The sequence below is a fragment of the Drosophila bipectinata genome, chromosome XL, assembly GCF_030179905.1.
Source record: "Drosophila bipectinata strain 14024-0381.07 chromosome XL, DbipHiC1v2, whole genome shotgun sequence".
NCBI lineage: Eukaryota > Metazoa > Arthropoda > Insecta > Diptera > Drosophilidae > Drosophila > Drosophila bipectinata.
In genome coordinates, this window is record NC_091734.1 from 794,471 (window position 1) to 821,143 (window position 26,673).

The 26,673-nt window shown below is 41.1% G+C and overlaps 4 protein-coding genes across 11 annotated transcripts in view; 1 reads left to right on the plus strand and 3 right to left on the minus strand.

Moving 5' to 3' along the window:
• Positions 1–125: 125 nt before the first annotated feature.
• Positions 126–4,130, minus strand: LOC108121209 (probable alpha-aspartyl dipeptidase). The gene is made up of 3 exons (XM_043210101.2): positions 3,685–4,130; positions 365–925; positions 126–307 (listed from the first exon to the last, which is right to left on the minus strand). The coding sequence occupies exons 1-3, from the start codon at positions 3,783–3,785 to the stop codon at positions 247–249; spliced, it is 723 nt and encodes a 240-aa protein (XP_043066036.1). The 5' UTR covers positions 3,786–4,130; the 3' UTR covers positions 126–246.
• A 247-nt stretch (positions 4,131–4,377) lies between these two features.
• lic (dual specificity mitogen-activated protein kinase kinase lic) lies at positions 4,378–6,788 on the minus strand. The gene is made up of 5 exons (XM_017235087.3): positions 6,306–6,788; positions 5,804–6,194; positions 5,562–5,694; positions 5,301–5,503; positions 4,378–5,248 (listed from the first exon to the last, which is right to left on the minus strand). The coding sequence occupies exons 1-5, from the start codon at positions 6,362–6,364 to the stop codon at positions 5,027–5,029; spliced, it is 1,008 nt and encodes a 335-aa protein (XP_017090576.1). The 5' UTR covers positions 6,365–6,788; the 3' UTR covers positions 4,378–5,026.
• Positions 6,789–6,972: 184 nt separating this feature from the next.
• Positions 6,973–18,971, plus strand: hep (hemipterous). Of its 4 annotated transcripts, none has more exons than XM_017235144.3 (10): positions 6,973–8,237; positions 11,734–12,209; positions 12,275–12,454; positions 12,515–12,735; positions 12,795–12,941; positions 15,335–15,834; positions 16,136–16,501; positions 16,563–17,135; positions 17,395–17,923; positions 17,990–18,971. In XM_017235144.3, exons 1-10 carry the CDS (start codon positions 7,841–7,843, stop codon positions 18,126–18,128), a joined length of 3,528 nt encoding a protein of 1,175 aa, XP_017090633.2. In that variant the 5' UTR covers positions 6,973–7,840; the 3' UTR covers positions 18,129–18,971. The 4 variants fall into 4 exon arrangements, with proteins under 4 accessions (XP_017090633.2, XP_017090634.2, XP_017090636.2 ...); XM_017235145.3 differs by having other exon boundaries at positions 17,470–17,923; XM_017235147.3 differs by lacking the exons at positions 15,335–15,834; positions 16,136–16,501; positions 16,563–17,135; positions 17,395–17,923; positions 17,990–18,971 and adding an exon at positions 13,776–14,014 and having other exon boundaries at positions 6,975–8,237.
• A 6,610-nt stretch (positions 18,972–25,581) lies between these two features.
• rsh (radish) overlaps positions 25,582–26,673 on the minus strand; it is a 94,054-nt gene continuing 92,962 nt past the window's right edge. For 4 of the 5 annotated variants that reach the window (XM_017235135.3, XM_017235134.3, XM_070279681.1 and 1 more), the window contains one exon: positions 25,950–26,651. In XM_017235135.3, coding sequence (XP_017090624.1) covers positions 26,053–26,651 — 599 coding nt within the window. In that variant the 3' untranslated portion in view covers positions 25,950–26,052. Of the gene's footprint in view, positions 26,652–26,673 lie in introns of all 5 variants that reach the window. The other variant, XM_017235137.3, reaches the window with a different exon arrangement.

Here is a 26,673-nt window from a genome sequence, read left to right on the forward strand (position 1 = left end):
TATGATTTTCTATTAAACATTGCCAGTAATTGCCAGTCTTCTTAAAAAAAAAATATTAAAAACTATAATTAATTTATTAAATATTATTAAAAGTACATCCTTTTCTTCATACCATTTTAGTCATATTTTAATTTTAAAAACAAAATATTTTATTAGGAATTGTTGTTATTGCAGAAATAATACAATAAGCTTGTATGTTTATATGTACAATAAATGTGCGGATGTTTTCCTCAGTGTACGATCCGACTACTTTTGCAGCAGGAAGCTAAGATCGGCCTTGGGAGCCAGTTCCTCGGTGCTCCCATCTCTGTAATTATTTTAATATTAAAATTAAAATTAATTAAAAATTTTAAAAAAAACTCACGCCTTGAAAAGCTTGGCATTGCGATCCCCCAGGAGCGTAGCCTTCTCGCCCTCCACCCGGACACTGGTTCCCTCCCGGAGGCCCAGCACTGGCAGCCCATGGTAGGCCACAAACTCCTCGAGCCTCTCGTCCCGAGTCTCGCCCTTGTGGTGAGTGCCCGCCTCCGGGTCCAGGTAGTGCGGATTTATGTTGAACGGCACCAGGGCCAGGGCCTCGAAGCTGGGCGGATAGGCCACCGGCATGTCGTTGGTGGTGTGTATCGACCTGGTGGCCACATTCGTCCCGGCACTGCTGCCCACGTAGGGCAGTCCGCCGCGCAGCACCAGCTCCCGGATGGGCTCCAGCAGCTCCAGCTCGTAGAGCGTCCGCAGCAGGACGAAGGTGTTGCCGCCGCCCACGAAGATGGCCTGGGCCTCCTTCAGGGCCTGTGCCCGGTCCGGCTTCGTGTGCAGCCCCTCGACGGAGTAGCCCCACGGCTTCAGGGCATCCCTCACGGTGGCAGTGTACTTGTCATGGTCCCGCAGGGCGTAGGGCACGAAGAGCACGGTCTTCACATTGGCGCTGTTCGGGTTTCAAGGTTTATTTTAATTTCAAAAATATTAAAAATTAAATATAAAAAATACTTTGCACAACAATCGAAAGGACACATATCGAAAGGATTCTTTATGGATAGGAAACAATTTAGGTATCTTAGAATCGATAGGTTCCCCTGAAAATGGCGTTTTCCCCTATAGGGCCCACTGCGGTGGCTATCTCTTGCCCAATTCTCATCCGATTCTCAAGCGGAGTGTCTTAAACGATTTGTGGATCGATTCTCCACCATTCTGCATCAAAATCCTGAGACAAAATGTTTTTCAGATTTTTTTCCCATTTTTCCTGATGGATCCCCTGAAAATGGCGTTTTCCCCTATAGGGCCCACTGCGATGGCTATATCTTGCCCAATTCCCATCCGATTCTCAAGCGGAGTATCTTAAACGATTTCTATATCGATTCTCCACCATTCTGCATCAAAATCCTGAGACAAAATATTTTTCAGATTTTTTGTCCATTTTTCCTGATGGGACCCCTGAAAATGGCGTTTTCCCCTATAGGGCCCACTGCGATGGATATATCTTGCCCAATTTTCATCCGATTCTCAAGCGGAGTGTTTTAAACGATTTGTGGATCGATTTTCCACCATTCTGCATCAAAATCCTGAGACAAAATATTTTTCAGATTTTTTTCCCATTTTTCCTGATGGATCCCCTGAAAATGGCGTATTCCCCTATAGGGCCCATAGCGATGGCTATATCTTGCCCAATTCTCATCCGATCCTTAAGCGGAGTACCTTAAACGATTTCTGGATCGATTCTCCGCCTTTCTGCATCAAAATCCTGAGACAAAATATTTTTCAGATTTTTTTTCCCATTTTTCCTGATGGATCCCCTGAAAATGGCGTTTTCGCCCTATAGGGCCCATAGCGATGGCTATATCTTGCCCAATTCTCATCCGATTCTTAAGGGGAGTGTTTTGAACGATTTCTGGATCGATTCTCCGCCATTATGCATCAAAATCCTGAGACAAAATATTTTCCAGATATTTTTCCCATTTTTCCTGATGGATCCCCTGAAAATGGGGTTTTCCCCTATAGGGCCCACTGCGATAGCTATATCATCCCCAATTCTCATCCGATTCTCAAGCGGAGTGTTTTAATCGATTTCTGGATCGATTCTCCACCATTCTGCATCAAAATCCTGAGACAAAATGTTTTTCAGATTTTTTTCCCATTTTTCCTGATGGATCCCCTGAAAATGGCGTTTTCCCCTATAGGGCCCACTGCGATTGCTATATCTTGCCCAATTCCCATCCGATTCTCAAGCGGAGTATCTTAAACGATTTCTATATCGATTCTCCACCATTCTGCATCAAAATCCTGAGACAAAATATTTTTCAGATTTTTTGTCCATTTTTCCTGATGGGACCCCTGAAAATGGCGTTTTCCCCTATAGGGCCCACTGCGATGGATATATCTTGCCCAATTTTCATCCGATTCTCAAGCGGAGTGTTTTAAACGATTTCTATATCGATTCTCCACCATTCTGCATCAAAATCCTGAGACAAAATGTTTTTCAGATTTTTTTCCCATTTTTCCTGATGGATCCCCTGAAAATGGGGTTTTCCCCTATAGGGCCCACTGCGATAGCTATATCATCCCCAATTCTCATCCGATTCTCAAGCGGAGTGTTTTAAACGATTTGTGGATCGATTCTCCACCATTCTGCATCAAAATCCTGAGACAAAATATTTTTCAGATTTTTTTCCCATTTTTCCTGATGGATCCCCTGAAAATGGGGTTTTCCCCTATAGGGCCCACTGCGATGGCTATATCTTGCCCAATTCTCATCCGATTCTCAAGCGGAGTGTTTTAAACGATTTGTGGATCGATTCTCCACCATTCTGCATCAAAATCCTGAGACAAAATATTTTTCAGATTTTTTTCCCATTTTTCCTGATGGATCCCCTGAAAATGGCGTTTTCCCCTATAGGGCCCACTGCGATGGCTATATCTTGCCCAATTCTCATCCGATTCTCAAGCGGAATGTTTTAAACGATTTCTATATCGATTCTCCACCATTCTGCATCAAAATCCTGAGACAAAATGTTTTTCAGATTTTTTTCCCATTTTTCCTGATGGATCCCCTGAAAATGGCGTTTTCCCCTATAGGGCCCACTGCGATGGCTATATCTTGCCCAATTCTCATCCGATTCTCAAGCGGAGTGTTTTAAACGATTTGTGGATCGATTCTCCACCATTCTGCATCAAAATCCTGAGACAAAATATTTTTCAGATTTTTTTCCCATTTTTCCTGATGGATCCCCTGAAAATGGGGTTTTCCCCTATAGGGCCCACTGCGATGGCTATATCTTGCCCAATTCTCATCCGATTCTCAAGCGGAATGTTTTAAACGATTTCTATATCGATTCTCCACCATTCTGCATCAAAATCCTGAGACAAAATGTTTTTCAGATTTTTTTCCCATTTTTCCTGATGGATCCCCTGAAAATGGCGTTTTCCCCTATAGGGCCCACAATAATGGCTATATCTGTATAATATTGGAAAGCATTTGCAGAATTTCAACATTTGTAGTGATGGAGAATCGGACTACAAATATTTTAAGGTATTCCCCATTAAAATCGGCCCAGTATATCCAAAGTTATAGAACGATCAGAGGTCCCATATAAAAATACCCACTTTTGAAGCAAAGATAAGGTTGGGGGCCAGTCCAGAAGACGAATACTGGAGGCAGATTGGGGTTCTCCAATAGATACCATGGCTTACCTCTTGAAGAGATCCTCCAGCTGGCCCCGGGCATGCTCCAAGTACCCGTATCCGTACAGCCTGGAGGAGGAGAGCAGCAAGAGGTTCCGTGCTTTGGACATTTCTGGGGCTATCTAATCGTCGACTGGCGGTGGAATTGCGGTTACTGGGGTTACAGGAGATTAGCCGAGTTTTATGACCCCTCTGGGGGCTAGGGCTGTAGATGGGAAATATCGCACTGGGGCCACAGAACAGAACACCAACTCGGGGGCGTAGTTTCGAGTTATTTTTTAGGGATTATTATTTATTTTATTTTAAAGAAAGTTAGGCAGAGATTTAAAAGCTTTTCGAAATGAATTCAAGTTGAAGAAATAACTAAAAATTTACACATACATTTCTCTCACTCTTAGCTTTTGAGCTGACATATCCAAGGGCTTTTCTTTGTCAGAAACAGAAAATGCATTTCAGGGGGGTGGGCTCCCCATCCCTGGTTGGGCGGCCCGGTGCATATCGATAGTTTGGGGATGGGATGATGCAGTGGCTGCACTTTGAAATATCGGCCAACACGAATATACATTTAATATACTATTGGAAGCCTTCTTTTCAAGTTAAATAGTATGACATTCCTATTTCTATAATTTTTTTGTGATTATTTTGAACGTTTCTCCCTCAGCTGGCATTTGAAATTGACAATTTTAATAATTTTTAATTAATAGTTTTTTTTTCATTTAGAAATGCTAATATAATTAGCCATTTCTTGTAATTTATATTTGTTAAACAATTATAATTACAGTTACACTTGCTGTTTTTTCGGCTATTTTGGTTTTTTGAAAAGGTTTCACATTTTATCGTATATATATATGTATATTGTATATTTTTCTTCATTTCATTTTTTTTAAGTTTAGTACGTTTTTACATTCATTTTTTGTATTCTTCTGCTTTCCATCTCTATGCTATATATTTTTTAATAATTATTTTTGTTTGTTTTTTTATGATTTGAAGACAGCAGCATCGCCAGCTAGGAGGCACGGTTCGGTTCTTTTCTTCATTTTTTTAGTTTTTAGAGCTTTTGCAAGTTTTTAGCTTTAGCTTTAATTTTTTACTTAAATTAATAATTATGCAGTTTGTTTTTTCAGTTAAAGATGCTTCAGATTTTCTTGATTTTTCTGGTTGGATTGCATGCTTCAGGCTTTTCGGCTTCTTAGCTTTCCGGATCAGGACAACAAGGACGAAAAAACACAGAAACACACTACTGACACACACACACACACACACATGTATGAAATGCATGCTTTGTTGTTGTTGTTGTTGTTGTTGAAAGAAGACGGCGGCAATTTACACGGGCACGATGGATAAGTGGAAACTACTGCGCTGCCACCGGCGCATCCGGCGCGTCCAGTATCCGGGACACAAACTCCGAAATGTCCGTGTTGCGCTGCAGATGATCCACGATGAAGTTGTGCCTGAGCAGCTGCTCGTAGTTGGGCCGCGCCTTGTACTCCTTCTGCAGGCTGACGGCGATGAAGTCATCGAATTCTGGTGAAAATTTGCCAGCCGGCAGACGTGGGGGATCCTCCTCAACCACCTGGAAGCGACCCATCAGTAAGGATAATATAATGGGGAAGAGAGATCCCTACCTGACGCAGCTGCTCGAAGGGCGTCCGCCAGTTGTCGTAGGGAAAGCGGCCCGTTGCCATCTCAATCATGCTGATGCCGAGGGACCAAACATCCGACCGGATGTCGTACTGGGCCGGATTTCCCTGCGGGTCGATGCGTTCCGGTGCCATGTACGGCTTGCAGCCGGCATCGATGGTCTTGGCAATGGAGTCCACGAGGTAGCCTAATTTGGAATAAAGTTCAGTGAACTGATAGGAGGAAAGTATTCTCGCGAGACTCACCTGAGATGCCAAAGTCACAGATCTTGACCTGGCCGGCGCGATTGATCAGTATATTGGAGGGCTTGACATCCCGATGGATGACCCGCAAGTGGGCGTGCAGGTAGTGCAGGGCACTCACCACGCTCATGGCAATCTGGAGGACACATAACCAGGTTGCAATTACAAAATAGAATGAGAAAGATAATCAACCTACTACCACCCCTCCCTCCATTCCCCCTTGGAATGCTAATGCCCTCACTGACCTTGCCCAGCACACTCTCCTCCATGCACAGGTCGTGGAGAAAGACCTTCGGATAGAACTTGTCCAGGCTGGTGTCCATCACCTCCATACAGATCCAGACATCGCCCTCCCGATACATGGCACCATAGAAATGTACCGTGTAGGGGCAGTCGCTGGAACGCATCGATATGTCCAAGTCCATGACCAGGCGATGCTGTTCCCGTATATTGACCGTCATGGGGATGCGCTTGACCGCCAGAACTGTGTCCGTTTGCCGGTGTCGCATCTTCTCGACAATGCCATAGGCGCCCCGGCCCAGATCGCAGATCTTCTCCAGGCTGTCGGCCTCGATGTCGAACGTTTGCTCGCCAATTTGAATGGTTGCCCGGGAGTCCAGGTTACGCGGCGGTACACTGAAAGTAATCATCAAGGTTATGGTTGTTATGCACACACATCCATTCCTACTTTTGGCGGCTTTTTTTGCCAGCCTATCGTATTGTTATTATTATTTTGCTGGTAATTACATGGTTTGTTCCGGCTCTTTGGAAATGGAAATGGGCATGGGTCGCGGACGTTTCGACATGGCGGCGGCGGCGGCTGTGGCGGTGGCGGTGTTTCTGTTAAACTACTCTCTAGGCTGGGATGTTGTACACCCGACAAGTGGGATGTTCGATGATCTGTTGATGCTTGCGGTTGCGGATGCTTTTGCTAATTCCTTTAGGCTGGCGGCGGCAACAACTTCTTGTGGCTTTATTCGGCTATTTTTACCACATTTGGTCAACGGCACGAAACGGGGGGATCGTGTTCGGGCGCAAAATTTATCAACCAGATATTGCCGGCCGGCTGTTAGGCTTGGCCACACGCACACGGGCACACTTGTTGTTTGCCTTTCGATCGCTGGCTGCGGTGGTGCGATCGTTTTTCCTACGCTTTTCCACGCTTTTCCGCCGCAAAGTCAAGAAGTTTCCTCGTCAAAAACAATGCAGTGGCGCCAGGGTTGCCAGGTTGGTCATTCGTCGTGCTTACGATAGTTTCTGGGTTTTCCCAACACTAACTGCAGACTGTCTGGTAGCGCCACGAAAGTGCCATCTCTAGTTGTAGAATAACGCGTTAGGCACATTTTTATACCGGTTCGTACACAACTAGAGATAGCAGTGTGGCCAGCTAGTGATGACACAAAATGATGGCATGCGATGCAGCCCTGCCAAACATATTTAGAGCTGTGCAACACTGTTACCCGTAAAATCGACACACGAAGCGAAAGGAAAAGGGAAAATAATAAAAGTGCCTGAGCCAGCAGCGATCCGCATCAGAGCCAGCAGAACTCCATAATTGCCCTGCTCGTCGGTCGATTATATGGATTGTACGCGCCATTCGCGATTTCGCGGCCCCAAATCGTGCCAAGCCGAGTGCCCGAGAATTGTGCAAGTGCCCAGTGCCGTTGGCGGCCATCGAACGATCGTAACGCCGCAGCCGGAGAAAAGTGCGTTTTCCTGCGCCAGCGTCCAGGGAAGACCCCTCTGAAAAATTAAATAAATAATTTAACTAAAATAAAAGGAAATCCAAACACACACACACAGTGTGTGTGGTGGGGAGCCCTCTTGTGTGCGCCAGAGTGAGAGAGAGCGAGCGCGAGTGTTTGTGTGTTGGTGCGTTTCTGTCTCTCTCTGTTTTCCTTTTTCGATTTTGTTTTTGTGACCAAAAACGCAACAAAAACAACAACAACAACAACAAGAAAACAAAAATATATCCAGCGTTCCGTTATTTGTGCAAGTGAGAAAACCAAAACAAAAGAAAACGAAAAATTAAGAATAATACAATAATATAACGGTAAAACAGGCAAAAAAAAACAAAAACAACAACAAAAACAAACCCACACACACACATGCACGCACGCACCCTCCCCCGTGTGAGTGTGTGTGTGTGAAAAATCGAAGAAGTGCGCTCTCCTCATCCCCTCCACCCCCCGCCAAAAAAATAAGAGTGAGAGAGCGAGAGAGAGAGGCAAATAGTGGGGGACCAGGGATTATAAGGATAACGGGGATTAAGGTGCCTTACCATGTCCACCATCGAGTTCGAGACCATCGGCAGTCGCCTGCAATCCTTGGAAGCGGCCCTCCAGGCCCAGAACGAGTCCCACGAACAGATAGTGCTCTCTAATGCCCGCGGCAGCTCCTCCTCCTCCTCCACCACCACCAGCAACAGCCGTCATGCTCCGCCGCCAGTCGCCACATCCGCATCCGCATCCGTCACATCGCCACACGGTTTGGGTGGACCCGGCATCGGGGGCGGTATTAGCATAGTCCACCGGCCAGCTCCACCAGTTCCTCAGTTAGCGCCAGCCTCCGCCTCCTCAGGATCCGCCTCGGGATCGGGATCATCCTCGATGCTAAGCGGCTCCTTTGTCCCGCCCACAACCAGGAGTCCCAGGCCGACGCCCAATCTGCCATTGAATGGTAATTACTTGATACTTGGTTCATGATTTTTCTTGTTTTTTGGGGGGTGATACTATTATAAGGATTTATAATAAAAATATTTCTTGAAAAATATAAGATTTGTTTGCGAATGGTGGCTATAGAAAGGGGGCTATACTTCCCTATAACGTTTTACAATATATCGAAGATATATAATTTTCTAAAAGGGGTTTCTACATATAGATAATGAGTATATATCTACACAGGATATAAATATTTAATCAGGATATAATGTACATATAATAACAGGATAGTATTTCTTTGGTTTTATAAAGGGGTCATATAAGGTTTGGCATTTAAAGGTCCTTTTTTCCTACAGAGATTTCTTTTTAAAGGGGGTTCTACTATGTAAATTCTTTATTATAAATATATTTCAATAAAAAAAATATTTATTTATATAGGTGCTTTACTATCCAATACTTTCTATACTATATCTTCGTTTTAAGGGGATTTGGTATTCCAATTAGGATTTTCTTATAAAGGGGGTTGTAATTAGTGATATTATTTTAAAAAGGTGATATAGAATAGATTGGATTTTTCAATATAGATAGAGATTTCTTTATAAAGGGTATTTAAAGAGAGAGTTTAGAGGAGGTTCTATAAAACTATATAATATCTTGAAAATAAATATATTTCAATAAAATAAAATGATTTCTTTATAAAGGGTATTATAATAGGATATTTTACTCCCAAAAAAGGTTTCTATAATATGATATATTATGATTCTTTATAGATACCATACTCCAATAAAGAGTTTCTATAGGTTATAATCAATAGGAAGGTTATAATAAAAGATCTACTACTTAAAACCCTTGTTATAAACATAATACTTTGTTTTAAAGGTTTTATAGCACTAGGTTCCCTTATGGAGAATGTTTTCCAATGGGATATATTTTCTTATAAAGGGTATAAAGGTATACTTCAAAGAAAGGTCTCTATTATTTAATTTCCATATACTACCTTTATAATAAAAAACTCTATAGGAATGGGGAATTCTTTTACTCTATAGGAATTCTTTTATAGAATACTACTCTCTTATACTTACTATCCCTATAGTTTTACAATAAATGGTGTACACGGTGGTTTTAATGGTGTTATATGGTGTAGGTATCGAATTAGGTTCTTTATAGATAGATAGGATTTACCGTTAGTACTTATTTCCTTATAAAGTGGGTTATAATCTCTTTATAATAAGCATATTTCAACCAAATAAGAAAGATTTTTCTATAAAGAGGGAGTATATTAGGCAGTTTCTGTATAATAGGGGTCTTTACTCCCCCATATTTGTATTATATATCCTGGTTCTCTATTGATACCATCTTCTTATAAGGATTTCCCTATAAATGAGGCTTCAATAAGATAACTACTATTTAAAACCCTTATAATAAACATAATACTTGTTTATAAAGATCTTCGAATAGGTTTCTAAGGAAACTCCCCTTCCTAGTATCTCCATAATATAAATACACCTTCCAAAATCATTAAACCCTCCATAAAAAAAAGTTGAAACCTCAAACACCCATAATTGATAATAAATAAAAAAAAGGCAAAAAAAAAAAAAAAAGAACCCTGAAACAGGTGTATTATTTCCACTTAACTTCAAAGTACCCAATCGCATATTCGGTGATAAGAGGGCACCTCTACCCCTATTTGTCTTCTTCTTCCTCCATTCAGAATATCAGATACAACATGTAATTCCTGCAAATTCTATAAATACCGTTATTCGTTTTCTGATAACGAATAGCTTTCCAGCGAACTAATAATAACAAGCCAGAGCCCCGAAAGCGGACATTCCTGGGAAATTGGAAACCGAAGACTGGAAGCCGTTATCAATCAAGTCGGATCGGCATATTCTGATCCTATTGGAATCAGAATGGAAATATCCTAAGGGGGCTTTTGTTATTTCCATGGAAAGGCTTGTGGGAACTTGATCTTCATAAACAATGGGTGTTATGGTGGGTTTTTTTTTTGGGAAATTTGATAGTTAGTGTGGGACTTAAAGATTGATTGTTATTATTATTATTATTACATATCTATAATATTTCAATTAGTTATATATCTTGGTATATTATATAGCCATTCAAGTGGTTGTTGCTTTCCCGATTGCATAGATAAGACAAGTGCGAAGCCCAAAAGCGAAGCAGACTTGTTTCTGCACGATTCAGCACAGTGGGCAGGAATGGGAGTGGAAAGTTTCAGTTTTTTTTTTTTTTTTTGGCACTGCCCACATATTAGATTGATTAGATAAGTCCTTATAGGAATTGGAAAATTATAAATTTTGGAATAAGAATTCTTTGAATAAGAGCTTTCTTGAATTAATGATAATAATTAATAATAATATATTTTTCAATTGAAATCTTCAATAATTATCCTTGAAATCCTGTGGCCCACTGTACCTGCACACACATGCACCAACCACCCCCCCATTCATCCCCCCTGCACACACTGCTCCCTCTCATGTTTATGTCTCGTTCGCATATTTTTTCCGCCATTCCTCCCCCACCATCTCCACCGAGCCTCTCCCCATTTCAATGGCTCTCTCTCCGACAACCAGAGAGAGCGAGAGTACCCAGAGAGAGAGAGTTATTTTTCGGCATTTCCGGAGTAATGTCTTCAAATCGGCTCGCTCGCATTTGTTTATGTTGTTGTTGTTGTTGTTGTTGCTGTTTCTGTCTCGCATTACTTTTGAACAAACACCTCCACGCCCCACCACCCACCTCCTCCTCTCTGAGCTCTTTAATCATTTGGCCATTCAACGTGTCTCCACTTTCGCATGTTTACAAATAACTGTATTTTTTATGGCCATTTTTTTGTTGTTGCTTTTTTTTAATTGTTGATTTAAAAAAAAATGCTCTCATTCTCTCTCTCTCTCCACCAAAAACAGTTACTTGATTTCTTTGAAGAATTCTAATTGGGGAAGATTCTTGTAGATTTTCGACATTCTTTGTTTTGAAGAATCTGCATAATTGGAGGTTCTTTTGAAGGTTTCCTGAAAAGGATATTCAGTCTTTGCGGATGAAAGTATGCTATGGTTGTTGTTCTTTTTTCCATTCTCGTCTATTTCTTGAAGAAACTACTTGCGTTCTTATAAGAATCTAACGGGAATTGGTCTTTATTTTTAAAGAAACTTGAATTTTTGAGGTTATATTGGAGATTTTTGGGATGTTTTCTTGAAAAGGACTCGGTTTTTGCCCCTCCTAGTATGCTATGGTTTTTTTCTTGAAGAATTCTCAGAAGAATGTAACTAAAAGAGAATCTTTCGTAGATTCAGGTCATTATTTGGAAGAAACTTAATTTTTTGAGGTTATTTTGGAAGTTTTTTTTGAAAAGATTGGGTTTTAGACCCTGGAAGTGTACCATAGATCTCATACTCTCTCCAATTCTCCTTTTTTTGGAAGAAGTTATATGAATTCTTAGAAGAATCTAATAGTTTCTACAAAAAATATAATAATTCAACCAAAACCCCCTCTTCTTACAGCCGAAGGTGGCTCCTTCCGGCCGCGTATCATGCGACTTCCGCTTCCGACGCAATCGCATCCCTCGGAAACGGAAACCGACAAAAAACTAAAAATCATAATGGCGCAAACGGGCAAGCTGAACATCAATGGGCGGCAGTTTCCCACGGACATCAACGATCTGCGGCACCTGGGCGATCTGGGGAACGGGACGAGCGGCAATGTGGTGAAGATGCTCCACCAGTCGAGCAACACCATCATCGCCGTCAAGCAGATGCGACGGACCGGCAACGCCGAGGAGAACAAGCGCATCCTGATGGATCTGGACGTGGTTCTGAAGTCGCACGACTGCAAGTACATTGTCAAGTGCCTGGGCTGCTTTGTCCGGGATCCGGACGTCTGGATCTGCATGGAGCTGATGTCCATGTGCTTTGACAAGCTGCTCAAGCTCACCAAGAAGCCGGTGCCCGAGCGTATCCTGGGCAAGGTGACAGTGGCGGTGAGTTAGGACCTATGACCTGCAGGACCAAGTCACTATAGTAACATGTCCTTTGACCTTTCCAGACGGTGAATGCCCTGTCCTATCTGAAGGACAAGCACGGAGTCATCCATCGCGACGTGAAGCCCTCGAACATACTGATCGACGAGCGTGGCAACATCAAGCTCTGTGATTTCGGGATCAGCGGTCGTCTGGTGGACTCCAAGGCCAATACCCGCTCCGCCGGCTGTGCTGCTTACATGGCGGTAGGGATTCCATCTTAGTAATCCTTCCAAGAAATACTAAAAAATATACTTTCATTGCAGCCGGAGAGGATCGATCCAAAGAAACCAAAGTACGACATTCGGGCCGATGTGTGGTCGCTGGGGATAACGCTGGTGGAACTGGCCACTGCGCGATCCCCCTACGAGGGCTGCAACACGGACTTTGAGGTGCTGACCAAGGTGCTAGACTCGGAGCCACCATGCCTGCCCAGCGGCGAGGGCTTTAATTTTAGTCAAGAGTTTCAGGATTTCGTCATCAAGTGGTATGGCTTATCCTTTATATAATCCCTTAAAAAAACTTAATAATATAATGTTACTGCAGCCTCACAAAGAACCACCAGGAGCGACCCAAGTATCCGGAGCTTCTGGCCCAGCCCTTCATCCGGATATACGAAACAGCCAAAGTAGATGTACCCAATTGGTTTCAGAGCGTTCGCGGCAATGGCAACGGCGACCCAGCGCTGAAGAGGTGAGCTCCTCCTTCTCCCACTCCTCCTGCTCGCTTTCCTGGACTGCTCCTCGACAGATCAGATCCTGTTCTCCGTCCTCCCCAGCCGCCCGTCCACTAGCTAGTTGATGGATGTGTGTGGCTCTTATTTCTGTTTCTATTCTTGAGTTTTGAGTTTTTTTGTTTCCGTTTCCGTTTCGAATTCTGCTTACCATTTCCATTTCCGTTTCCGTTTCCATCTTCCGTTCTTTGTAATCTGCTTTCTACGCTTCGCGAAAACAAAACACAGGTAGGAGATAAAAAAAAAAAAGAAAGGAAATGTTCCACGCTAGCTACTAAAAAATAAACTGCTTGTTTCTCCTTAATTTTTATTTAAAAAAAAATTCTTTGTTTTAATTTCCCGGCAAGGTTTTAAATAAAACAGACACCTAACTATGAGTTTCTATCGTTTAATCGTCCTATTTAGCATGATCCCTGTTTTGTTTCCTTAATATCCCTAACTAGATGAATTAAATAGCAATTAGCTGGCAATTAGCTGTAGAACTTTGTAACTTAAAACGTAAAGAATGCTCTTTCCAAAGTGGTATAAGGCTAAGATCATACTAATGGTGGTCTTTGGAAAGTGCATGCTACTCTTAAGGTCCTGTAAGGTCCATCTATCCGTCTGTTCTCTAGAAGTCTACTTACTGTCTACCTACATATTCCTCTTGAAGTAAAATACTTTAAAAAAAAATGAGTAAAAAATTAATGAAATAAATCTTTGATTATCCTTCTTTTGCGTTTCATTTGAGTGTGTGTGTGTGTGCGATGTTTTTATTTTCCTTTTTTCATCTTTTTTATTACCATTTTTTGTAGGTTACCTAATTCCTAATACCATTTCTTAAAACCAATAATGACAAGCAAAAAAAAAAGAAAATTAATTCAAATATAATCGAACTAAAAACCAATATAAAAGCAAACGAAGATGAAGACAAACCATAACTGAAAAGAAAAACCAAACATGAAAAACCTATCAACATATAAACCCAAAAACAAAATCATTCATAAAAATTAAGAAAAGAAAATCTTGCAAACAATCAACTCTATATACAAAATTATAAACATACAATTAAATATATATATATATATATATATATATATACCAGTATAATGCCAACAAAACATAATTACTCAAATAATACAATAAAATCTTCTCCCAAAATAATAAGTACAATTCAGTAAGTACGACGAGTTTATTATTCTTATTATTAGCATTCTAATTCTATTTTTATGTTATGTATGTTATCCGTAACCCGTTGAATATTGTTGTAAACACACGCCACATGCTCAGCTAACTTTCATTTAATGTTTTAATTTAATTTTAGTTTATTTAATTTCTTTATGGATTATTTTTTATGTTGCATGCCTTTGCGGAGTTTGGCTCTTGCCTTGGTTTCGGGCTTTATTTTATGTTTAATTTATGGTTTCTCTTTTTTGATCAACCATCTAGATATGCTCACACCAAAAAGGTAATTTCCCATTTCCGGATTATTTGTTTCTTTTCGCTTGATTGTGCTTCTTGTTTTTATTATTTTAAGTTTTCATCTGTTGTGTGTTTCATTGTCATTAGCATCTGAACCTTGATTTCATAAAAAAAAGTTTTTTCCATCATCGGAGCTCTTAGGAAAGCGATGTATTGTTTCTTTGTCTTGAAGGACCAAAAGTTTTATTTTATTTTCTTTAGAAAATAGTTCCTTAGTTAAATAAAAAACAAATCAATTATAAAAACTTATAGGAAGAAGAACCTTTTTATCCTCATTTAATAAAAAATTGTTTGAAAAGTTCCTAAAAATTTAGAATGTTTTTCTGTCTCGAAGGACCATCTGCTAAAAGGTTCCTGAATTGTAGGTTATGTAATTAATTGTCATTAGTAGCATTTGAAAATAGTTTTGCTAAAAACTAAAGGAGTGCTGCAATGATGTTTATCTGTCTCGAAGGACCATTTATTTTACATAATTTCGCGTCTCGAAGGACCAATTTTTAAATATTAAGAATGATGCCGAGTCCCCTCACCTCTCTGTGCTTCTATTCTGCCGCTTGAAACATCAAACATTGTAAATACACAAAACACACACATCACAACACCACACACTTCACCCAAAATCATGACAAAAATATTCGAAAATCCATCTAAATGTTTTAAAGATATTGCCAAGTTGCGCTGCCAATCTTAATGTACATAAATGTACCTTATCCCAGAATCCCCTCGCCCCGTCCTGCACTACCTTTAAAAACCTCCTCCCCAAAAAAAATATATCCAATATCCTCTTTTATTACTGCCGCTGGCGTACATTTTGAGTGTGCTCTCATTTAAGGGTTTATTCTTAAGCTAATTTGAAAAAGAAAAATTAACACGAAAATGATATTATTTTCAGGGCAACAGCAGCTGGCGGAGGTTCGGGATCCGTTACCGGATCTGGATCGTCCGGATATGGCAGGGCGAGTCACAGTCTGAGTCCAACGAATCCCCAAAAGACAATAAAACCAACCCAGATACCGAGCTACCAGCAGCAGTCGCAGTATTTCATCCAATCAGCCACACAACTACCTCAAACAACAACAACAACAACAACGCCAACAGGATCAGGATTGTTGGGAGCAGGCTCTGCCTCAGGACCTGGAATAGGATCAGTGAATTGTTTTAGCGGCAACGGAAGTAGCAGCGGTAATCGAAGCGGCAGCGGAAGTGGCAGCAGCAACAGTGCCAGCCCCTTATCCCCGCCATCCGGTGCTCCATCTGGTGGCGATCTTGGCAAGCTCTACCGGAAATCACCATTTATGCAGCGGAAACTGAGCAATGGATCATCTTATCATCATTCGCACTACAAATACAACGACGAGAGCCCCAAGAAGGAGTCCATGTTCAGCAGCATCGGTGGGTGTGGATCTGGCAATGTTTTTATAGTTTATTTTTAAACTTAAAATGATGTTAACCTGAAGACAAGTTGATTTTTGTTTATAAATTGTCTCGAAGGACCAAATTGCTATAATATTGGGAGGGGCCTATTAGATTTTTGTCAGATTTTAATTATAAAGTAAAGCTTAAGATAAAAGAAGGATAGTTATTTGAAAAGAAGTTTTTGAAAAAGAATTCAAGGTTATTCGTTTTTATAAACTGTCTCGAAGGACCAAAATACTATATATGGTATTTCCACTAACTTTCAATATTTTTTCAGGCCAATCGATTCTACGGAATCTAACAACATCGCCCTTTAGCCAAAAGAAACATCATTCTGTAGCAACGACATTATCAACTACAACAACAACAACACTGCCGCACAACAACAAGCAAACATACAACACAGTTGCAACAACAGCAACAACACCCTCAACAGCAACAGCAACAGTGACAGCCACAACACCCACTTGGCGCCTGCCAGCGGACAGTCCCCTTGAGCGAACCCTTGACAGCTGTGATAGTAGTAGTAATGCGAATCTGGGTCTCACCACGCCCTCGCCCTCGCTGCAGCGGAAGCAACTGACGGCGGACCAACAGCAGCAGCAACCTCTGAGATTGCAGCCGGGAAACCAAAGTCCCATTGGTGAGAATTGAAAATAAAACAAATAATATCGAGATATATCTTAAGTATCTTATCCCAACAGTGCTGCAACGATTCTATCATCAACAAAACCAGTTGCGGGAAAAGGAGGCGGCGGAGCGCTACCAGCAACAGCGACAACCACTTACCAGCACCAATCCGTTTCACAGCAACTACGTGGCGCCACCGCCCTCAACGCACTCCACCTCCAGTCAGTCCTCCACGCAGTCCAACTGCTCACAAATAGCCGTTTCTCCATCCACTGGCTTGAGATTGGGACTGGGACAAGCCTCTGGATCTGGATCTGGATCTGGATCGGCGACCGAAGCAGCTGCTGGGCATTTCGGAGCTGGTGGCACTGGCGAGCACCTGCAGTACCAACCATTGCCGATTGGCGGGGCCACAGATCCGGCCACCGGCGGCTCGGCGACTACCAGTCCCTCGTCGCTCCTGCCCCGATCGCCCGAGCAACAGCCGACGGACTACGGAGGCGGACCCCAGCTGCCCGGATCGATGGTGACCAGTAAGCTGAGTAAGCTATACGCCCGCCGTCAGGTGTTGGGCCAGAGTTCGACGACCAGCAGCGGGGCCAGCACCAGCAGCCTGGACGGATGCAGTAGGGAGCAGCACGACGCTGGTGAGTAACACTTGCCTGCATCTCGGCCAGATCTCACCGCTTGTCACTCTTTGGTTTTGATTTGCTTGGAACTGCAAGGTTATAGAAGCTACGCTTTTCTTTCTCATTTCAACATCCGTTTCTTTTCGTTTCGTTCTCGTTCTCGTTTCTCTGCTTCTCTGTTTTTTGAATGCACATCACACCACATGATCACTGCACCATGAACCCATCACTCGAACCACTCGAATCACTCGAACCACACTCACTCATCCGGACGCAGGCTGGTTCAACACACTCGCCGGCGTCATGAAGCGGCAGTTTGCCACTTATGTTAAAACCCAATTGAATTCCACAGCCACATCGCCGGTGGCGGCCAATAGCTGCACCCTGACCGAACCCGAAACGCTCCAATCTCCGCCCCAGCCTCCGGCCTACAGGAGTGTAGTCAACAATGGCGGTGGTGTTGGTGGCGTGGGAGGTGGAGGTGCCGGGCCAAAGTCCTATTACTATCGCACCTTGTCGGCGGCGAGCAGCAGCAGCAATACCAGCCAGAGCACCTCGCCCACCACAGAACCCCTGCCCGGCAGTGGTCCCGGCGGGAGTTTTCTGCGTCGTGGGATCGCCCTGGGCGGTGCTGGGGGTAGTATGAGCACGCCGCCCAGTCCACACATTCTGGCCGGTCTGGATCGAAGGCATCGGAGTCCGGATCCACCGCCGCGCTACAATCGGGGCCAGTCGCCGCTGTTGCTGAGGAAGAACCTGCTGGAGCTGAGTGGACAGCCACCAGGCTCGCCGCTTCTGCACCGAAGGTGGGTACTCTCTGGGTCTCTCTCTCTCTAACTGAATACAACCTACTCTGTCTCTTTCGGTTTAAGGTATGTTTCGGCATCGCCACCGCTGCCACCGCCACGTCGGGGCTCGGAAAGTGTCCCGGGCTCACCGCAGCACTTCCGCACTCGCATCCACTACACCCCCGAGCCACAGAGACGCATCTACCGGACGATAGACCAATGAGTGGCACTGCAAATCATGGTCATGTGATGCTGGTATGGCTTTGACGACGATGCCGATGCGCAGGTGGATCCGGATCCAGATCCGGAGGTGGTGGAAGCGTCGACCTCATTGGGCGGTGGATGCCAGGTGAATCCGGTGGCTGGAAGTCTCCCGCGACGGATGGCCGGACGTAGGGCGTGCTCGGCGAATGGATCGTTTAGCAGCCTGTACTCGGAGGCAGTGGCGGAGGCGGAGGCAGAGTCATGGCCAGGACCAACAACTACCAGGGGCAGAGGCGGAGGAGCACCATGGTCATGTGATTGATGGCAGCAAACGAAAGTGTTCAAAAGTCTTATATGTAAAGACCCAAGGGCTAAGGCTTCATTTGCGAATCATTTTTGGGTCTGCTAACCTGTGTTCGTCTTATCCCTACCCCCCCTACCCTTTCCCCCATAACTGTACATAGACATATAAAGGAACTACATATATGAATCCGATATATATCCTATAAAAGTGCAATAGTTTGAGCCCTCTTCCCTCTTGTAATCTTGTAATCTTGTAATCTTGTAATCTTGTATCTTGTATCTTGTAATCTTGTATCTGTAACTGTAATCAAAAGTTTACACTTATATACAACAACAAAAGCATATAAAAAAAAAGCAACAAATAATTGAAACGAAAACGAAAACTATAGTCATGCCTATTACGTAGAAAGTACCAATATATTCGACAAAAGATTTATGTATATCTTCCAGGCTATATCTTTATTTCTGTACATATTTCATAGCACATGTTCCTTATGGCAACAGATCCTTCCCTCTAAGAAAATATATATCCCAGCCTGTATATAGGATTCTTCGAAAATAATAAGAAATGTAAACCCAAACCAAAATGGAAAAAAATATTCTTGTTTTGTTCCTGTGCGTGCATAAAACCAATTAAAAACGAAATAATTTATTTAATAATAGTATGAGAGATAGTCCCCCCCCTAAGAAACATTATACGATTTATAGTTTTGTATATAGAGCCTGAGAACATTTGAACTGTTTGCAATTTTTTGTTTGTTTTTAGTTTTAAAAAGAACCACAAGCCACACACAAATTTTCATCAAAAACAACAAAATTTCAAAACATGATTTCGAAATGAAGTTGAAATTTAAAAAATAATGAAACAACACAAATAATAACGATTATTATTTAAAATGTTTTATTTATTATGTACGCGGCAACAAGCAACAATTCATAAAACGATGTGTTTTCGACTGATTTATGTGTTAAAGTTTAAGCTCTGCTACCGAGTATGTCTACGTTTTCAGTTTTTAAGCGCATATTGTATATTGTAAAAATAAAAACATTCAAACAAACAAAATACCAATAAATCCACAAACCGAAACAAAATTGGCTTATATATTGTGTCTGTTTATATTTTCCAACTGGTTCTAAAACTGGATCTTAAGGATCGGATATATATTGACCAAGATACAGCCTCCACAAGTGCCATTTTTTGGTGCCCCTCGATTTTCGTGATTTTTGAAGGGGATCCATTGGAAAATTTTGAAAAAAATTGAAACTCGATTTTGCTTCAATGTTTTGATGCAGATTTACTCAGAATCCTTTCCAAAATCGTTTAAGGTATCCCGCTTAAGGATCGGACATATATTGACCAAGATATAGCCTCCACAAGTGCCATTTTTTGATGCCCCTCGATTTTCGCGATTTTTGAAGGGGATCCATGGGAAAATTTTGAAAAAAATTGAAACTCGATTTTGCTTCAATGTTTTGATGCAGATTTACTCAGAATCCTTCCCAAAATCGTTTAAGGTATCCCGCCTAAGGATCAGACATATATTGACCAAGATATAGCCTCCACAAGTACCGTATTTGGGTGCCCCTCGATTTTCGCGATTTTTGAAGGGGATCCATGGGAAAATTTTGAAAAAAATTGAAACTCGATTTTGCTTCAATGTTTTGATGCAGATTTACTCAGAATCCTTTCCAAAATCGTTTAAGATATCCCGCATAAGGATCGGACATATATTGACCAAGATACAGCCTCCACAAGTGCCATATTTCGGTGACCCTCGATTTTCGCGATTTTTGAAGGGGGTCCATGGGAAAATTTTGAAAAAAATTGAAACTCGATTTTGCTTCAATGTTTTGATGCAGATTTACTCAGAATCCTTCCCAAAATCGTTTAAGGTATCCCGCTTAAGGGTCGGACATATATTGATCAAGATATAGCCTCCACAAGTGCCATATTTTGGTGCCCCTCGATTTTCGCTATTTTTGAAGGGGATCCATGGGAAAATTTTGAAAAAAATTGAAACTTGATTTTGCTTCAATGTTTTGATGCAGATTTACTCAGAATCCTTCCCAAAATCGTTTAAGGTATCCCGCTTAAGGATCGGATATATATTGGCAAAGATACAGCCTCCACAAGTGCCATATTTTGGTGCCCCTCGATTTTCGCTATTTTTGAAGGGGATCCATGGGAAAATTTTGAAAAAAATTGAAACTCGATTTTGCTTCAATGTTTTGATGCAGATTTACTCAGAATCCTTCCCAAAATCGTTTAAGGTATCCCGCTTAACGATCGGACATATATTGACCAAGATATAGCCTCCACAAGTGCCATATTTTGGTGCCCCTCGATTTTCGCGATTTTTGAAGGGGGTCCATGGGAAAATTTTGAAAAAAATTGAAACTTGATTTTGCTTCAATGTTTTGATGCAGATTTACTCAGAATCCTTCCCAAAATCGTTTAAGGTATCCCGCTTAAGGATCGGACATATATTGACCAAGATATAGCCTCCACAAGTGCCATATTTTGGTGCCCCTCGATTTTCGCGATTTTTAAAGGGGGTCCATGGGAAAATTTTGAAAAAAATTGAAACTCGATTTTGCTTCAATGTTTTGATGCAGATTTACTCAGAATCCTTCCCAAAATCGTTTAAGGTATCCCGCTTAAGGATCGGACATATATTGACCAAGATATAGCCTCCACAAGTGCCATATTTTGGTGCCCCTCGATTTTTGCGATTTTTAAAGGGGATCCATGGGAAAATTTTGAAAAAAATTGAAACTCGATTTTGCTTCAATGTTTTGATGCAGATTTACTCAGAATCCTTCCCAAAATCGTTTAAGGTATCCCGCTTAAGGATCGGACATATATTGGCAAAGATACAGCCTCCACAAGTGCCATATTTTGGTGCCCCTCGATTTTCGCTATTTTTGAAGGGGATCCATGGGAAAATTTTGAAAAAAATTGAAACTCGATTTTGCTTCAATGTTTTGATGCAGATTTACGCAGAATCCTTCCCAAAATCGTTTAAGGTATCCCGCTTAAGGATCGGACATATATTGACCAAGATATAGCCTCCACAAGTGCCATATTTTGGTGCCCCTCGATTTTCGCGATTTTTAAAGGGGGTCCATGGGAAAATTTTGAAAAAAATTGAAACTCGATTTTGCTTCAATGTTTTGATGCAGATTTACTCAGAATCCTTCCCAAAATCGTTTAAGGTATCCCGCTTAAGGATCGGACATATATTGACCAAGATATAGCCTCCACAAGTGCCATATTTTGGTGCCCCTCGATTTTTGCGATTTTTAAAGGGGAAAATTTTGAAAAAAATTGAAACTCGATTTTGCTTCAATGTTTTGATGCAGATTTACTCAGAATCCTTCCCAAAATCGTTTAAGGTATCCCGCTTAAGGATCGGATATATATTGGCAAAGATACAGCCTCCACAAGTGCCATATTTTGGTGCCCCTCGATTTTTGCGATTTTTGAAGGGGATCCATGGGAAAATTTTGGAAAAAATTGAAATTTGATTTTGCTTTATTGTTTTGCTGCAGATTTACTCAGAATCCTTCCCAAAGTCGTTTAAGATATCCCGCTTAAGGATCGGACATATATTGACCAAGATATAGCCTCCACAAGTGCCATATTTTGGTGCCCCTCGATTTTCGCGATTTTTAAAGGGGGTCCATGGGAAAATTTTGAAAAAAATTGAAACTCGATTTTGCTTCAATGTTTTGATGCAGATTTACTCAGAATCCTTCCCAAAATCGTTTAAGGTATCCCGCTTAAGGATCGGACATATATTGACCAAGATATAGCCTCCACAAGTGCCATATTTTGGTGCCCCTCGATTTTTGCGATTTTTAAAGGGGATCCATGGGAAAATTTTGGAAAAAATTGAAATTTGATTTTGCTTTATTGTTTTGCTGCAGATTTACTCAGAATCCTTCCCAAAGTCGTTTAAGATATCCCGCTTAAGGATCGGACATATATTGACCAAGATATAGCCTCCACAAGTGCCATTTTTTGGTGCCCCTCGATTTTCGTGATTTTTGAAGGGGATCCATGGGAAAATTTTGAAAAAAATTGAAACTCCATTTTGCTTCAATAATTTGATGCAGATTTACTCAGAATCCTTCCCAAAATCGTTTAAGATATCCCGCTTAAGGATCGGATATATATTGACCAATATATAGCCTCCACAAGTGTCATATTTTGGTGCCCCTCGATGTTCGCGATTTTTGCTAAGTAAAGCGATTTTGCTTTAAGCTAAGTCACCTTTAAATTTAAATCATATACAAAGTTATTTTCATTTTTAAATTTATATTTTAATGTCATTCTTTTTTTTTTGTTTCTGCTTGGCTTCTGGCAATTACAACATTAAAGTTTAATGCTTTATTCAGCATTTATTCTGGTTTCTGATACAATAAACACAATTATTTATTTCTTGCAAGTTTTCTTATTGATTTTGAATGTTATTTCGGTTCTCTGATAGATCAGCTCAAAAAGGAGTCACGGATTTCTGTTCGGATTAGGATTTCTTTTATTTTATTATGTGATCCACCCACTGGCACATCTCACCACAGTGACTTCCGGTGGTTGGGTGGGTTAATTCGTCAGAGGGTCGACGGGCCAGAGGTCAGCACAATTACAAATATTTCTCACATTTTATTTATTTTGGTTTTGCTTTAAATACATTTACATTAATTAGAAGTTTTACATTCAGTTCGAACAATAGGTTTTTTTGTTTGACAGTAAAAATACTCTTCTTTCTTGAATATCCTTCAAGTCCTGTTTCCAACAAATTAACTATAAAAAAAGCCAACAACTGCTTAGTTATTTTTGTAAAAATATTTCCATATTTTATATTTTACATTCTGGTGAACAAAAAAAAAGTTGTTTCAGTTTGCACATTGAAAGCGATTATTTAGTTATTGTTTTGTAGATCTTTTTCGGTTAGTTTTTAAGTTCTCTTAAGTTTAGGCTTCTTTTAGTTTTAGTTTTAGTTTGTTTTTGTTCTTAAAAATGTATGACCTGCCCAGATATATTTGATCGATTCGGTTGTACAGTTTAGACTTGAATTTTGATATATGCTTTTTGTTTTTGAACATTTAAGTGAAACCCTTTTGAAAATGCTGCCGTTTACATTTTAGTTTTTCCTTTTTTTTCAATACTCTGTTAAAAAATAAACTTGACTTTAAATCAAAAGGATTTTTTTTAGGTGAAAAAATTAGAGAAACTAAGTTTAAGAAGGGCTTCTCAATCAACTAGAGGTTTCTATAGTTTTGTTTCTTCTCTGGTTTTGTAATTCAATTCTGTTTCTCAATATTTTGGAAATACACATATGCTCTTTTTACTTTGGGAGGAATTCGGTATATATTTATTTTTAATGTTTAACTGCTATGGATTTGCATGTTTTTTATTTAAAATTTGAATGGGAATACACATAAAAAACATTCAGATATTGCAATTGTGTGTTTGATTCGGTTCTTCGGGTTTTATTTTCTGGACTTTTGTTTTTTTTTTTGTATTTTTTTCATTAATTTTTTGGTTTTATTGTGTATATCAACAAATATATAATTACAGTTAATGGTATATAATGTACAGGTATATATATGTATTTAAATGTTATTTTTTAGTTTTGGTTGTTTGTTGTATAATATTTATGTATATTTTTAGCACAGCAGAAGTGCAAGCCAACTTTTTTGGTTTTATTTTTTTTGTTCATTTTTTTATTTAATTTTTTACTTGGTTTTGGTAACAAATTAACAGGAAAAAAACACGCAGCCATTCAAACAGCTAGAATTTTGGTTGCAAATATTCATTAAAACATTTAAATACATAATATAGCATCGTTTTTTTTTGTTAAATTTCTGTAGTTTGTTTTTTGGGGATTTGGGGTATTTTTTTTTGGGAAATAAGAATTTATTTTTGCTTACATTTTTCCATTTTTTCCAATAACATTGATTAAAAAAATTGTCTTCTTTTATGTTAAACTTTTCCATTCATGGTTTGTTATTTTTTTTTTAGTTTTAAGTCTTTGTTTTACATCAGTAAGCGTTTGTTTTTTTTTTGTTTTAATGTCTTTTTTTCTTAAATGGTTTTTCCTTTTTTTTTTGGTTATTTGTTGTTATTTTTTTTTCATAATTTTCCTCATTTTTCCATTCTTGCTGCATTTTTGTGGGTATCAAAAATCGAAAGTCCACAGTTCCTTAAACAAACTAGTCTACCAAATACATTACATCCATATTATTATATATATCTTTTGTATATATATATATTTTTCATTGGATAATACTTGTAGAAAATTCTAAATCCTTTTTTTTCCCATTTAGAAGGAGGGGGCGGGAGGGTTTGGTGGGGTTTTGGGCCGCCGCTTCCTTCCGCTCGCTTCTTTCAATCTTTTTTGGTATTTTTTTTGGTATTTTTTGCAAATTTTTGCATTAAATTTCTTTTAGTTTTTGGGTTTTTTTTTAGTTGTCATCGCGGGGTGAATGTAAGAGTTAACAATGTCAGTTTCGATTTGGATTGGATTTTATTTCGGTATAGCCTGCCTCCTCGAGCGGAGGGTTTCTCCTTAAAAAAAAAATAAGGACACTCGAAAAAAATAATCATGCATACTTCAAGGGGTGGGTCTTGTACAGAATATAGAATATATAGCCAATTGTACAGTCGATCGGTTCCCATTATTCCGACTTTTGTGATGCAAGATACCAAAAAATAGGCTAGAGGCCTAGATATCTTTGAAATTTAGTGACTTTGGCGGACAAGCGGACACACGGACAAGGGGATTTGGAAGGTGACATATCTCTATAACTTTAAATAATTTCTTTAATTTTGTTACAAAAAGTATAGAAATATTAAAACAAATAAATATACAGGCGGACTGGCCAGGACAAGCGGACATGGAAGGCAATCCCAAGCAAGGCTATGTAGTATATTCCAAAGGACCTAAGATATTTTTCTATATTTTCCATAGGATATAATACAAAACGGACCTGCGGACAAGGTTTCATTGGGAAAAATAAAATTCCTTAAAATAATCTTTTAAGAACTCCAATTGTAAAACTTTTCTGGAAAAGATATATTGAATTTTTGTATTAAAAATGTAATAAATAATATATTCTTTAGCCCTTCCATCACACAAAATATTAAAACCCATTCACACTTGAAAAAAAATTATTTTTTTTTAATACCGCCTACCACTGCCGCTGCTGCCGCCACCGTCCCCGCTGCTGCCGCTGGCCCCGTCGGCGGCCCACCGCTTGCGGCGCGCCTCCTTGGCGGCCTGCATCTGGGCGGCCACCCGGCTGGTGCTGGGGGCGGTGTCGAAACTGGCGTACAGCTCCACCTCCTCGTCGGCGGCGTCGCGCGGGGCATTCGGCTGGAGGAGACTGTGCCCGGGTGGCAGGAGGGGATGATGGGAATGGTGGGGCTGCTGTTGCTGCTGTTGCATCTCGAGGGCGGCGGCCAGGGAGGCCATGGCATAGGCGCGGGCATCCATAGCGGGAACGGGGGCAATGGCATGGGCATGGCTTTGTGGATAGTCCGAATCCGTATCAGAGTGTCCTGGCTGAGAGTCCTGCATTTGCTGCGTTGCCTGCTGCGGCTGATCCAAATCGAAACTCACATTCTTACTGTCTCATCCACCCCGGTGGACCTGGACGGTGGCCTCGGCGGACTCCTGCTGGCGCAACTGCTGACGGTACGCATCCAGCTCGGGCATTCGATAGGTGCCGAGATTCACCTGCACCATCAGCGTCTCCATGATCCTCTCGTTCTTCATCGACTTGGAGGGCAGGACCACGGTGAGCAGTTCACTTGGCGATATCCGGCACAGGTTCAAGTCCCTCGTCAGCCTCTCCATGATGCACTCGAACTCGAACTGGGTATCCTTGTTGGGGTGATTCTTCAGCTTGGCCACCTTGTGCTGGGCCCACGCCAGCATCGCTTCGAACTTGCGTATCTCGGGCGTTTGGAGTTCCCGGCACATGATCATCTGGACCATCGACTCGGAGAGGTGTAGGAATTCCGGGCACTTGAACAGGGCATGGGCCTTGCTCTCCACGAAGGACAGTATCATGTTGACCAGCTCGGAGGCGGATGTGTATCGCCAGTAGTAGTTCTCCAGCGAGATGAGCATCGGGCAGACCACCTCGATCCGGAGGAACTGCTTGCAGTGATGGAAGCAGGCCTGCAGCAGCTCCGGCAGGTCATAGTGCTCGGCGGCGCACAGAAGGCCTGAGGAAGTCGAAAAAATCGA

Excerpts from the sequence above, each read along its gene's own strand:
- LOC108121209 (XM_043210101.2), bottom strand. The coding sequence starts at position 3,785 with ATGTCCAAAGCACGGAACCTCTTGCTGCTCTCCTCCTCCAGGCTGTAC. Across the intron at positions 926-3,684 it reads CTGGAGGATCTCTTCAAGAG|CGCCAATGTGAAGACCGTGC; the intron begins GTAAGCCATGGT and ends AAACCCGAACAG. Across the intron at positions 308-364 it reads AATGCCAAGCTTTTCAAGGC|AGATGGGAGCACCGAGGAAC; the intron begins GTGAGTTTTTTT and ends AAATAATTACAG.
- lic (XM_017235087.3), bottom strand. The coding sequence starts at position 6,364 with ATGTCGAAACGTCCGCGACCCATGCCCATTTCCATTTCCAAAGAGCCG. Across the intron at positions 5,695-5,803 it reads AGGAGAGTGTGCTGGGCAAG|ATTGCCATGAGCGTGGTGAG; the intron begins GTCAGTGAGGGC and ends TGTGTCCTCCAG. Across the intron at positions 5,249-5,300 it reads CCTTCGAGCAGCTGCGTCAG|GTGGTTGAGGAGGATCCCCC; the intron begins GTAGGGATCTCT and ends GGTCGCTTCCAG.
- hep (XM_017235144.3), top strand. The coding sequence starts at position 7,841 with ATGTCCACCATCGAGTTCGAGACCATCGGCAGTCGCCTGCAATCCTTG. Across the intron at positions 12,736-12,794 it reads CAGGATTTCGTCATCAAGTG|CCTCACAAAGAACCACCAGG; the intron begins GTATGGCTTATC and ends ATGTTACTGCAG. Across the intron at positions 16,502-16,562 it reads GGGAAACCAAAGTCCCATTG|TGCTGCAACGATTCTATCAT; the intron begins GTGAGAATTGAA and ends TTATCCCAACAG.